This window comes from Schistocerca americana, chromosome X (genome assembly GCF_021461395.2).
Source record: "Schistocerca americana isolate TAMUIC-IGC-003095 chromosome X, iqSchAmer2.1, whole genome shotgun sequence".
In the NCBI taxonomy this organism is placed as follows: domain Eukaryota; kingdom Metazoa; phylum Arthropoda; class Insecta; order Orthoptera; family Acrididae; genus Schistocerca; species Schistocerca americana.
Genome location: NC_060130.1, coordinates 184355000 through 184368949, shown reverse-complemented (window position 1 = coordinate 184368949; position 13950 = coordinate 184355000). Strand labels below are relative to the sequence as shown.

The following is a 13950-nucleotide window of genomic DNA, read 5'->3' as shown; positions in this document are numbered from 1 at the left end:
CCATCTATTATCTTCCATCTGAAGCTGCTTTGATGCAGCTATCTATGTTAATCTGCCCTGTGAAGACTCTTCATCTCCCAGTAACTAACACAACCTATATTCATATGACCACACTAACTGTATTCATCTCTTCCCTCACTGGGGACACCACCTTATCAAATCCACCTTCAGTGCCAGGCTGGAGGATCTGCATGCCTCAGTGATGCTGAGGGCCACGCCAGTGGTAGCATAGTTACTGGCAGGGCCACTGGAGCCGGAAGGCCTCATCTGGAGGGCTGATGAAGAGTGCACCACAGATTAGGAGAGGGAGGGCTGTGTTTTTTGCACATAACTCTGCCAGCAGTGGTTACATATGGACGTGGTGCACCCAGATTTCCTAGAGCACCCATACCTCTTCTACTGTAAACTCTGGGCATACGTCAGGGATGCTTGTTTGGTGCAGCAGTGAAACATTGTGTTTTTTAGAGGCTGCACTGCCTGGACAGTGAAGAAGATAATACCTTTATAAACAAAAACCTCAGCTTCATGTAGTGAAGAGCTGTCAAGGAAAACTGACATTAGTGGGCAATCTCTGGGACACCTGCCACTCCCCAGTTGTATGAGGTTTGCTCAGGCATGCAGGGCTCTGCCTGGGTTATTTTTTTGCCTAGCATCTCACAGGATCCCGATGGTGCGACTTCAATTCACATCTACTCCCGACAGGACGATTGTAACACCAGGTAGACCTACATCGCTCCGACTAAGAGAGCTTGTTTGGTCTGCCTGCCAGAGAAATAGTTTCAGAATTAGAGTAAATGGTCACTAGTCTGCCATAACATATTCATCATAATTGAGAGAGCAGAGAGAACCTTTGAGAAAGTCTCTCTTTTTTATATTCACAAGGCACTGGAGGGTATTGCTCGGTCCTTCATTCTGCATCTGCTTACAAGAAAATAATGTAAAGTCTCCAACGTACCTGGGTTAAGAGCCTACTACTTGTACTGGAAGGACGACCTTAATGGAGACATGGCTAAGGGTAGGGTGGCCGCTTTTGTTGATGACAGATGCCACTCCTCACCTGTCTCTTACCAATGTCATATAAGCAGTTACGGTGGAAGTTCTCAAACCAGTTAAGATCACAGGGTGTTTTTTGTATCTTCCACCTCACAATCCACTGGATTTACTGAGCACCTCGTCCATGTAGAGTATGTCTACCTTTTGAACTCTGGTCAGATTACACACTGTTCTGCAGCTATAGGGTCATCTTCAGCCATTGACCTTTGGTTTTGTTCCTCAGCTGATGGAAACTCGGTTCAGTGAGAAGTGGCCACAAATTTGCATTCTAGTGCCCACTTTCTGGGTTGATTAATCTGTTGACTTGGGTGGGGGTAGACTGGATATGGCAAAGATGTATGTTGCAGAGGGCAAATTGGTCACAATACAATCAGTAGGCCATCTTTGAACAACAGGAATGTGGCCAGGAAATGGGAGACCATGTCACCTGTATAATCCAACAAGCTGCCGCCGATTCCAAGTTTAGCAACCAGTTCAGACAGCGGGCTGGTACTTTGATGGAATGAAGAATGTTGCTCGGCAATCAGAGCCAGACGTGCAGCTTTGTGGTAATTCAAGCACCATCCAGCTATAGAAAATCTCCTTGCCTTTAGCTCTGCGCAGACAAATACGATTGTTCAGAGGGACTCTGGGAAGGAATTTGCAATTTCCAGTAGTCTGCCCACTTCTACCTCAAAATTTTGCGACTTGGTAAGGTGGATTGCAGGCAAGGGCAGTAAATCACCCATAATGGCCTTGTTGAGAAGCAGAGTCTTGGTGGGCATGCTTAAAGACATGGCTCAGGTTTTAGTTGAACACATTTTTACTGTCACTGTGTCATCTGGAGAAACTCCGAAGTTTGACATTTTGTAGGACTGTGGAGATACGGAGTCTCTGCTTCTCCTTGTGTAATAAGGTGGTGTACAATCTTCCATTCTACATGTGGGAATTTCAATTAGCTCTGTCTATAGCTAGACACTGCTCCAGAATTAAATCAGATTCGTTGTACCAGGCTCTGCCATCTGGGCTCGGGAGCCAAAGACAAGTTTGTATCTTGTTTTGATCAGATCTGATTTGATGGACTGTACCCCGCCACTTGTTAGGAAGCAATAGTACTTCTTTTATGGAACCATACAAGGATTGTGCAAGCCCTAGTAGTTACCAGAGTGTAGCGCTTACCAGCTGTACGATAAAGGCACCAGTTCGAAGCCCAATTCGTCTGCCAACCCATCCCACTATGTGTGGACACAGAATACTACTTGGCAGACTTTACCGGCCTACACCGATGGATTGTGGGTCAGCAGGTAGCAGTTGGGGCTAGCAGGTAGAGGTCCAGCGGTCAAACGGACGGACTTGGACCACCGACCCAACTGCAGGCCCATTGCCCACACACAGGTAAATGGGTCAGGGCAGATGGGTCAGTGGTCTCATCTGCCTGTGTATGGGGGCCTTAAGACTCTCGAATCTTTGGTCAACTGCTGCCTCATCTGACTCTTCAAATCTCAGGGTCACCTGTGCTCTTCAAATGTAGTGTCTTTCTTATACCAAAACCATTCAGTCAGTGTTTTTTGATCTCCAAAAAGCGTACACCACCACTTGGAGGTACAACTTCCTTTGCCAACTTCACAAATGGGGATTAGATGGACGTCTGCCACTTTGCACTTAATCATTCCTCAAAGATGGGTGCTTCTGCTGTCAGACGGATGATTCCCTGTCTGACTGCTTTGTTCAGGAAAGTAGGGTCCCCTCGAGGGAGTGTACTCACTGTCGCACTGTTCCCTGTCACTATCAGTGGTGTCTCCTCTGCAGAGAGAAGCCCAGTTAAATGTTATTTGTTTGTGAATGATCTTAAGATGACAACAAGACCATGTCAGCTGACCATATGGAGGTTGGAAATATGGGTCAATAAAACTGGTTTTAGGTTCTCACTCGAGAAAGACTACTTAGGTCAACTTTAACCATGTTTGTCGCAGTCTTTACCCAACAGATTCCATGGTGGGACAGTGTGCACTTTTTGGGTTTACTATTTGACTATAAATTCACCAGGCTCCTACACCGGCCTGTGAACAGAGGGCTTAAAATTATTGAATATTCTGAAATGCATCAGCAAACAGGAGTTGGGAGCTGACAGTTTTATAAGGCTTTTGTCAGATCACAGTTAAATTACAGCAATGTGGTTTATTTTTCTTGTAGTTCTTTTCTTTTTCTTATATTTCAAGATGCCTACACTGTCCAATTTGACAGCATTCGTACCTGTCCAGTTCAGAGTCTGTGTGCAGAGGCTGCTGAACCACTGCTGCAGATCTGGGTCCTAAAAATCTATCACCTTAGTCATTGACATTTAGTGCAGCAGTCTACCCTAACTTTGAATGGGTATTCAGGAGTTAACCCCAAGCTACCAAACCCTTTGGGATAAGTCTACCGACTGCTTCGGGGATCTGAGTATATCGGACCTCAGAATACAGAGCCAAGAATGGAACAAATGCCTTGGTCTCTTTGGTGGCCCAAAATAATTTTAAGCTTGATGCAGTACAAGAAAACTTATTAGATTTCATTCTTATGCCTTATTTACCAGTTTTTTGATCATTTATACAGAAGGCTCCAAGCAAGGGAATGCCCTTGGTTGTTCAGCTGTTTTTCCCCTATACAGGTTTCAAAGAGCACTTTCCAGAACAATTTACAAATTGTGATGCTGAGTTATATGGCATTATGATGATCCTGGATTGGATTCAGACACATCGCAGTGGGAGGTTTCTCATCTCTTCTGACTCGCTCAGTGCACTACAAACAATCCACCAAATGTACCAGCTAGACCAGTTGACTCAGCTCTTACATGACATTTTACAGCAGCTCCAACACAGAGGCAAGGAGTTGGTTTTTTGCTGGATACCTGGACACAATGGGATACACAGAAATGATATAACCGACATAGCAGCCAAAGAAGCTTGTCAGAATGGTGTTGTAAGTCAATGTGCTGTCCCCTTGCACACAGTCATTTCATTATCTGACAGAAGAATCATGTGTCGGAGGGACATTGGATTGTTGGATGTAGCTGGCAACAGACTTGGGTCATTTGCATCAACCACACGGGCACGCTACATTCGTATCACCCGTTTACTACTCCTGCGGGAGGATCCACCCCTGTGTGAAGTTTGTAGTGTGCCATTTCCTGTTCAGCATATTTCAGCAGTGTTTTATACTCTGACCTGGGCGGCATTTGCTTGGGCTGGAAATTGACTCGCCATCCTCACTGACACTTGTGTCGCATGGGTTCTGAAATTTTGTAACTTTAGGGCCTTATCCGTAGAGTGCTGGAGAGCCAGCTGGACTACAATGCATTATAAACAACTTGGCTCATAGGGACAGCTTGGGTTTTCCAAGATTGGCATTCTGACTGACTCTTCATAAAGGTGCTGATGACTGTGCTATTGAACATCCCACATCTAAAATCACAAACTGCTTCCATCTCTTGGTCTCCCTGTATGATTTTGATTCCCCCACTCCCTCCCCCACTCCCTCCCCCACTCCCTCCCCCACTCCCTCCCCCACTCCCTCCCCCACTCCCTCCCCCACTCCCTCCCCCACTCCCTCCCCCACTCCCTCCCCCACTCCCTCCCCCACTCCCTCCCCCACTCCCTCCCCCACTCCCTCCCCCACTCCCTCCCCCACTCCCTCCCCCACTCCCTCCCCCACTCCCTCCCCCACTCCCTCCCCCACTCCCTCCCCCACTCCCTCCCCCACTCCCTCCCCCACTCCCTCCCCCACTCCCTCCCCCACTCCCTCCCCCACTCCCTCCCCCACTCCCTCCCCCACTCCCTCCCCCACTCCCTCCCCCACTCCCTCCCCCACTCCCTCCCCCACTCCCTCCCCCACTCCCTCCCCCACTCCCTCCCCCACTCCCTCCCCCACTCCCTCCCCCACTCCCTCCCCCACTCCCTCCCCCACTCCCTCCCCCACTCCCTCCCCCACTCCCTCCCCCACTCCCTCCCCCACTCCCTCCCCCACTCCCTCCCCCACTCCCTCACCCACTCCCTCACCCACTCCCTCACCCACTCCCTCACCCACTCCCTCACCCACTCCCTCACCCACTCCCTCACCCACTCCCTCACCCACTCCCTCACCCACTCCCTCACCCACTCCCTCACCCACTCCCTCACCCACTCCCTCCCCCACTCCCAAGCAGCATCCATCATTGGAACACGTCATCGCCTTTGAACGGCTCCATGCACGAGCCCGCCACCTCATTTGCTGATGCAAGCAGGAGTGCTGGGAAAGGTATGTCTCCACCATTGGCCTCTGTATCTCTCCATCGCATGTTTGGGCCAAGATTCGGCGCCTCTATGGCTATCAGACCCCCGTCTGCGTACCTGCGCTTTCACAGAATGGAGCAGTTTGTACTGACTCTGACATAATTGCAAACCGCTTAGTGGAGCATTTTGCTCAGAGTTCCTCTTGTGCGAATTACTCGCTGGCCTTCCCCTCAGTGAAAGTGCAGTTGGAATGTTGGACTCCTTCATTCCACATGCTCCACTCTGAATCGTGCAATGCTCTGTTCAGTGAGTGGGAATTCCAAAGTGCCCTATCCACTTGCCCTGATACGTATCCCGGGCCAGATCGCATCCACTGTCAGATGCTCAAACACCTCTTGGTGGACTGCCAGCGATGCCTCCTAGACCTTTTCAACCGTATCTGGGTTGAGGGTGAGTTCCTGTCGCAATCGTGGGAAAGCATCGTAATCCCCGTGTTGAAACCTGGCAAGAACCCACAGGAGGTGGACAGCCACCACCCCATCAGCCTCGCCGTTATATGCAAGTTGCTCGAACGCATGGTGAGCTGGAGGTTGAGTTGGCTACTTGAGTCTTGAGTCTTGGGGCCTTCTGGCTCCGTCTCAGAGTGGGTTCCGTAAGGGCCGCTCTGCTGCCGATAATCTGGTGTGCCTGTAGTCTGCCATCCGTACAGCCTTTGCCCGCTGTCAGCATCTGGTCACCATCTTTTTTCACATGCGGAAGGCATACGATAGGACATGGCGACATCACATCCTCACCATGCTTCATGGGCGGGGTCTTCAGGGTCCGCTCCCAATATTCATGCAAAATTTTCTGTCGCTTCATTCCTTTTGCGTGCAAGTTGTGGCCTCCCATAGTTCCTTTGAGTGTCTGCCTCTTTTTAGTTGCAATTAATGGGCTCACTGCAGCGGTGGGAACATCTGTCTCAGCTTCCTTGTATGCTGATGGCTTCTGCCTATACTATAGTTCCACCGGCATTGCAGCTGCTGAACGGCAGCTGCAGAGCACTATCTGCTACCCGCAAAATGCAGTCTTGGGCTGTAGCACATAGCTTCCAGTTTTCGGCTGCCAAGACCTACGTTATGCTTTTCTTCCGGCTTTGCACTGTTCATCCTGAGCCACGGCTTTATCTTGACGGCAAACCTCTTTCTGTGGTGGAGATGCATCTGTTTTTGGATTGGTTTTTGATACCCGGTTGACTAGGCTCCCTCATATTCGGCAGCTTAAACAAACATGCTGGTGGCATCTTAATGCTTTTCATTGCTTGAGTCACACCAGCTGCGGTGCCGATCAGTCTACCCTTTTACGGCTGTACCAGGCATTAATTCAGTCCCGTTTAGATTATGGGAGCATGGCTTACAGTTCAGCATCCCCTTCAGTGTTGCGGTTGCTGGACCCCATCCTTCACAACGGGATCCGACTCACCATTGGAGCTTTCCACACAAGCTCTGTCGCCAGCATACTTGTGGAGGCTGGTGTCCCTCCATTGCGGTTCCAGCGCCAACGATTACTGGCCGCTTATGCTACACGCGTTTGTAGCTTGCCTGGGCATCTCAATTACCGTCTGCTGTTCCCCAACCCCAATTCGGTCATCCATCTTCCAGATTGGCGGCCCCGTTCAGGGTATATGATCACGGTTCGCATCTGGGCTCTTCTCTCTGGGCTTGAGCTTTTCTCTCTCCCACCTGTTTTCCGGGCCTTATGTGTCTACCCCTGAGGTGTGTGCCCCACCCATACCGTTGGCTCGATTTGGCACAGGGTCCGAAGGACTCAGTTCCTCCTGAGGCCCTCCGCTGACGCTTTCTTTCACTCCTTGCCGCATTTCAAGGCTCTGACGTGGTCTATACTGACGATTCGATGGTTGCTGGTCATTATGGTTGTGCTCTTACTATAGTGGACCATTATGAACAACACTCATTGCCGGCAGGCTCCAATGTTTTCACTGCCAAGCTGGTCGCCATCTCTCTGTCCCTAGAGTATATCCACACCTGCCCTGGTGAGTCTTTCATTATCTGTTGTGACTCCCTGAGGAGTTTACGAGCTATTGACCAGTGTTTCTCTTGCTCTCGTCTGGTGATAGCTATCCAGGAGTCCCTCCACACTCTTGCCCGTTGCCGCCACTCTGTGATCTTTGGACCCTGGGTCACGTCGGCATCAGAGGAAGTGAATGTGTTGACACGCTGGCCAAACAGGCTGTCAGTGCATTGGCCCTGGAGATCGGCCTTTTGGAGTGCGATCTTCAGTTAGTTTTGCGGCAGAAGGTCCTTGGTACCAGGTATGATGAATGGCGCACCCTGCCTTAACCCAACAAACTTCAGGCCGTCAAGGAGGCTACCGGTGTGTGGTGCTTCTCGTTGTGCGTCTGTCTCGAGGACCCTGTTGTATGGATGCACATTGGCCACACCTAGATGATGCACGGGTTTTTATTGCGCCATGAGAACCCACCTCTCTGTCGTTGTGGTTCGACTTTGATGGTGGTCCACATTTTGTTGTACTGCCCGCTTTTAACTTCGCTCAGGCAGACATTTGCGCTGCCTATACACTTCTTGCACTTTTATCGGATGATGTTGCGATGGCAGACTTAGTTTTGAGTTTTATTTGTGCAGGGGGTTTTTATCACTTGATCTAAGTGTTGGTCCTTCTTTTGTGTTGAGCCTGCCCATTGGCCTACGGTTTTCTATTGTAGTTTTTAGTGTGTCACTTGGTGGTTGGCTTTTCCTTTTTGTTTTCATGGTTGGCGAACCACTGTCACACTCAGTGAGATTTTAATTCCTTTTGTCTGGTGTCCTTCTCGTCCTGTGTTGTCCCTTGTCATCTCCAATGTTCGTTTTTATTCTTTGTGGGTGTTTAAAGTTCGTGGCAAAAGGGATCGATGGCCCTTGTAGTCTGCTCCCACAAACCAACCAACTAACCGACCATCCCTTTCGCCCCTGGCCCTTCCCCCCCACCCGCACCTCCTCACCATCCCATTCTCTCCCCCTCCCCCCACCCGTCCCTTTCCTTCCCCCTCCCCCCACCCGTCCCTTTCCTTCCCCCTCCCCCCACCCGTCCCTTTCCTTCCCCCTCCCCCTCCCGCTCCCCCTCCCTGTCCCCCCTTCCCCCTCCCCCCTCCCCCTCCCCCCTCCACCCATCCCCCCTCCCCCCATCCCCCCTGCCCCCCCCCCCGCCCCCACAATTTGAATCAAGAACAGCTGCAAAATGAATAACTTAGTAGATATCATCAGTCCAGCGAAGTAGCGTATATCACTTAATGAAGGCAAGGCCTCCGGTCAAGTTTGTATGCCAATAAGGCTTTGTATTTAGCTGTAAGATAGTCATATACAGCAGCTCACTCAGTGAAAGATGTTACCTAAAGACTGGAAAGTTAAATAGGTTACACAATACTCAAGAAAGGGAATAGGAGTAATCTGATGAATTACAGACCAATGTCACTGATGTCGATTTGCAGTAGGATTTTGGAACGTCTATGGTTATGAGTTATCTCAAACAAAATGACGTATTGACATAGTCAGCACAGATTCAGAAAATATTGTTCTTGTGAAACAGCCAGCTCTTCATTCTCAACAAAGTAGTGAGTTCTGACACTGTGTACGCCAAGTCGATTCCCTATTTCTATATTTCCAGAAGACTTTTGGCCCTGTTCCTCACAGGAGACTTATAATCAAATTGCATACAGCTGTGTGACTGGATTCATGATTTTTTGTCAGAAAGGTTACAGTAAGTCATTGAATAAGACAAAAGGGATATCTTGCATCCCTCAAGGAGTTGTTATAGGCCCTACACTGTCCTAATCTATACAAACAGCTTACAAGGCAAGCCGAGAATACCTCTTAGATTGTTTGTAGACGATGATGCCATTTACCATCTAGTAAAGCCGTCAGAAGATGAAAACCAACTGCAGAATGATGCAGACAAGATTTCTGCATGGTGCAAAGAGTGGCAGTGGACTGAAAATAATGAAACATGTGAGTTCATGCACATGGGTACTGAAAGGAATTCATTAAATTTCCATTACACAATAAATCACACAAATCTAAAGGCTGTCAATTCAATTAAATACCTAGGAATTAAAATTATGAACAACTTAAATTAGAATGATCACATAGATAATGTTGTGGGCAAGGCAAACCAAAGACTGCATTTTATTTGCAGAAAATTTGGAAGATGCAACAGGTCTGATAAAGACACACTATGCTTGTCCCTCCTCTGTTAGAGTACTGCTGTGTGGAATGGGATGCTTACCGGATAGGGTTGACAGAGCACATCAAAAAAGTCCAAAGGAGGACAAGTCATTTTGTATTAACACAAAATAGAGGAGAGTGTGTTACAGGTATGTTTTTCATTGCAGCAATAAATTTCCATGAAATTGGAGTCACCAACTTTCTCCTCTGAATGTGAAATATTTTGTTACCAACTTATGTAGGGAAAAGTGATCATTGTAATAAAATAAGAGAAATTGGAGCTTTTACATAGTGAAACAGTAGAGAGAGAGTCTGAAGATGGTTAGATGAACCCTCTCCAGGCACATATGTGTGAATTGCTTAGTAGTCATGTAGATATAGAATATGTAGTGCAACCCCTTTTTTTGTTATGTGTAATGGAATTTCAAAAGTTACTGATAGAAATTGTCACACAACCCCTTTTTTTTGCTATCTGTAACGGAATTTCATAAACTACGTATAGAAATTGTCACCTTCCCTTGTCTTACAGTACTTTGAGTTTCTTCAGAAATCCTGATCTTCTTGTAATATGGCTGCCATCATGACTTGAAGTCTAGTATTTCAGTAACAGCAACATCTCTAACTAGAAATTTACTGGTTTGAAACTTGTAAGAATCACCTTTGTGACATCATCCACAGTAAAATATGACCTGTTTTCGTAGTTTCTTTTTTCTAATGGCAAAGTCCCTATTACAGGGTAAAAAAACAGTGTCCTATCACTGCTAGTTAATGTTATAATTTTGTTGTATTTTCCAGAAATGGTTAGATACAATCCATACCAAATAGGACTAACAGGGGATATTACATGTGTACAGAGGGGGGGGGGGGGGGGGGGGGGGGTGGCACGAATGGTGACAGGTTTGTGCGACCCATGGGGGGTGGGGGGGGGGCGTTTAATCAATCATTTTTCCTACACTCCATACGTGAATGGAATGGGAAGAAATTCTAATAACTGGTACAGTAGGATGTACCCTCTGTCATGCACTTCACAGTGGTTTGCAGAGTATAGATATAGATGTAGAAATCTGCTGAGACTGCTATTCTTATTCTGAGCTGAACAGTTATCTGAGAATAGATTAAAAATGATGTATTATTTTGATATAATCTTGGAATTACTCATTGTATTACAAATAATTGGTAAACAATACTGCCAATGTATAATGCACTTTACATTTAACTGTGTGGATAACAAAGATAACACTGTACAACAGCAAAACAATTGCTGCATATTGTTTGCTTGTGAACACTACTGGTAATGCTATATAGGGGTGCAAGTGGAAAGTTTTAGATGATATGAGGCATCATCAGTGCTGCTACCTTTGAAAGGGGATGAGTCGTTGACTGATACCTCTATAAAAATAGTATTGTTTTTTAGAATCCTATAGGATGCACACTGACAGACTGATGCGTATTTAACACCAATTGGTGCAGTTCCAAATATAATGTCTGAAGCAATAGCAAACTCAAAATCACTGAATTATGAACTGATGACCCATTAAAAATATAAAATTCAATTAGAGTTTGTTAATTAAATAACTTGGTTTCATTGTACCCTACAGTATACGATAACCAAATACCCTTTTTTATGTGTGCTTGCGTGTATATATTAATGTTGTCTTTTTACATTATTTTCAGTTAATGCTGGACAGTTGGAACCAGAGCATATTCTGTGACATTAAACAACGTCTTCAGGATTCTGCCATGAAATTAGTGCATGCAGAACGAAATGGAGAAGCTTTTGATTCCCAGCTTGTTATTGGCGTTCGAGAATCGTATGGTAAGATCTGACTTGTGTTTTATCAGTAATTTATTTTAAACAGTGAAGATGTCTGTGCCATGTAGTCATATAAAAGACTGAGATGGTGAATTCCCAGAAGCAGTAACACATTACCCTCAAACTGATACGACAAAAGTATTCACAACTAAAAATTTGATTAAATTGCTTGGATAGCAAGTGGCACTTTCTCGAAATGTGTGACAGTCAATGATCATAAAGAAGTGAAACAAGAATGATTTCTTATTGACTCAGTTGTTGATAAATACTGCTTGTGACAGCATACATTAAACTTATCAGTAGTACTTGCAAGACACCAATAAATTACTACATTATAAGTCTTACTAGCAGAAATGGCAAACAGTAAGACCAATCATCACATGACTTTAATTGCAGCAATATAAGACAGTGAAACCTAAAGTATACTCTGTTGTTGGACTTAAAAATAGACAAAAAGTGATAAAGGCCCTATGTGCTCTTTAGATGTGTTAGCACTGATGATGGTCGGCCACTGTGGCCGAGCGGTTCTGGGCGGTTCCGTCAGGAACTGCACGGCCGCTTCGGTCACAGGTTCGTATCCTGTGTGTGATGTCCTTAGGTTAGTTAGGTTTAAGTAGTTCTAAGTCTAGGGACTGATAACCTCAGATGTTAAGTCCCATAGTGCTCAGAGCCATTTGAACCATTTGTTAGCATTGGTGATTATTCATGACAGTAATCAAACAGATATTGGAAACAGAGAATTGAAGATTTTCTTGTGAATCATTACTTATTGCAGAAACCACATAAAATGTAAACTTACATTTTAATGAACCTCAATATACTGCTTTCCTCAAACAGTCCCCTTACCGTTAGGGTATCCAAGCATGTTTTCTCCCCTCAGCCAAATCACAATTTCACTCGATGATCCCTCCTATGCACTGAACACTTTTATACACGTATCTTCTCCCATCATGGCGATAGTGTTGTGTTTGCAGTGAATACTAAAAAGGAATAGAGGTTGGGTGTTCCTAAGACAGACTTTCTTGGACAAAATTGTACCAGATGTAAGGTTGGAGAAATGAACACAAATTTATATGCAGAAATAACAGTAAGATAAAATGCAGCATCATGTAATTGTAAGCACAGTTCTTGTCCAGCTTTATAACTAGAACATTTTTATTGAAAAACTTTAAGTATGAAATGTATTTTATAGTCAGGACAATTCTAATCAGTGCTTCCTTGCTTCAGTTAATCTCTGTTCGAATCCTGAGGATAAACTCCAAATATACCGAGAAAATTTTGAAAAGGCCTACATTGAAGCAACAGAGGCATTTTATCGAATGAAAGCGCCTCAGTACCTCCAGGCAAATGGTGTTCAAAATTATATGAGGTATGCTGATGCAAAACTGAGGGAGGAACAGCACAGGGCGCAGAAGTACCTAGAGCCATGCAGTGGATCAGTGCAAGTAGTAAGTTCATCTATAAATGTAATTACAGGTAATTAAAGATTTAATTGTGAAGACTAGTGTATGGTGTGTGTGTGTGTGTGTGTGTGTTTGTGTGTGTGTGTGTGTGTGTGTGTGTGTGTGTGTGTGTCTATATATCTCCTGTTTTATGTGCTTAACCTGCCTCACACCACCACCTCTCTAAAATGATAGTTACCTGTGCTCAATCTACTGATTTTATTCCATATTATTTTCATTATTTCCGAGGCAAACCACTCTACTTACTATTCTTAAGACCTCACAGTATTTCCTGTAATTAGCTACTGCAACTGCCAATAAATAAATTTCTATGCGCTGGCTTCATGTCAAGTGTAAAGTCCATTGTATTTTATCTCTTTTTCATCTATTCTGTAACCAATGTAATGAAGGCAGTTATTAACTGTTATGAGAAGTGAATGGCAAAAGGGCAAAAACAAAGAAAAAATGAGAAGAGAAACAAAATTTACTTCACAGTGACATCGAACCTACACCCCTCCACGTATCAGCTCACATAATGCGCAATACGATTCGGTGCTGTTACAGAGACAGTAGTTATTTTAATGGATGGTGAGTACATTTATATTGTTACCATCCCTTGAATGATGGATCACCGGGATGAACGGTTTTATCGTAAGATACTGAGCACTGTAAACACCACCAGCATTCAGTCCGTTCTCAGATCCTCATCCCCGATCGCGTGCACTCCCTTTGACAGAGTTTCTCTGCTAGCTTTGAAGCCCAGTGCAGTATCATATAATCTCTGAAGTGCTCAAAGTTAATTTCTTGTACTGCTAGTGACATCACAGAATTTGCTGTGTATTGACACATTCATCCATATCAACAGGATATTTATCGTGAGCACTTAGCTGCTTTTTCTTTGTGGTAAATATTTCAATTTCACTCCCCTCAGCAGTGTGTCCCTTTGGCCCTAATTCACATAGAATCGACACTCCCCCCCCCCCCCCCCCCCAACCCCCTCCCTCCCTCCTTCCTGTGGGGGTTCACCACTCTTTGATGGGTACTTGCTTGGATACCACAGAGCCCAAGCCTTTGAAGCTCTACTTCCCTTTCCATGCTGTGTGTCTATCCTCCTGCTATTCTTTTCGCCTCCCTTGTGGATCGAGTGATATGCCTTCTTCGGGAAACCGAAGTTCTCGGTAAAACTGTGTATGGAT

At 45.7% G+C, this 13950-nt stretch overlaps 1 protein-coding gene across 3 annotated transcripts in view; it reads left to right on the top strand.

Moving 5' to 3' along the window:
- The window catches only part of LOC124554764 (cullin-5), a 243311-nt gene that overhangs the window by 21708 nt on the left and 207653 nt on the right, over positions 1-13950 (top strand). For all 3 annotated transcript variants that reach the window (XM_047128412.1, XM_047128411.1, XM_047128413.1), the window contains exons 4-5: positions 11174-11315; positions 12540-12760. In XM_047128412.1, the coding sequence (XP_046984368.1) occupies positions 11174-11315; positions 12540-12760 (363 nt within the window). The remainder of the gene's footprint in view (positions 1-11173; positions 11316-12539; positions 12761-13950) is intronic.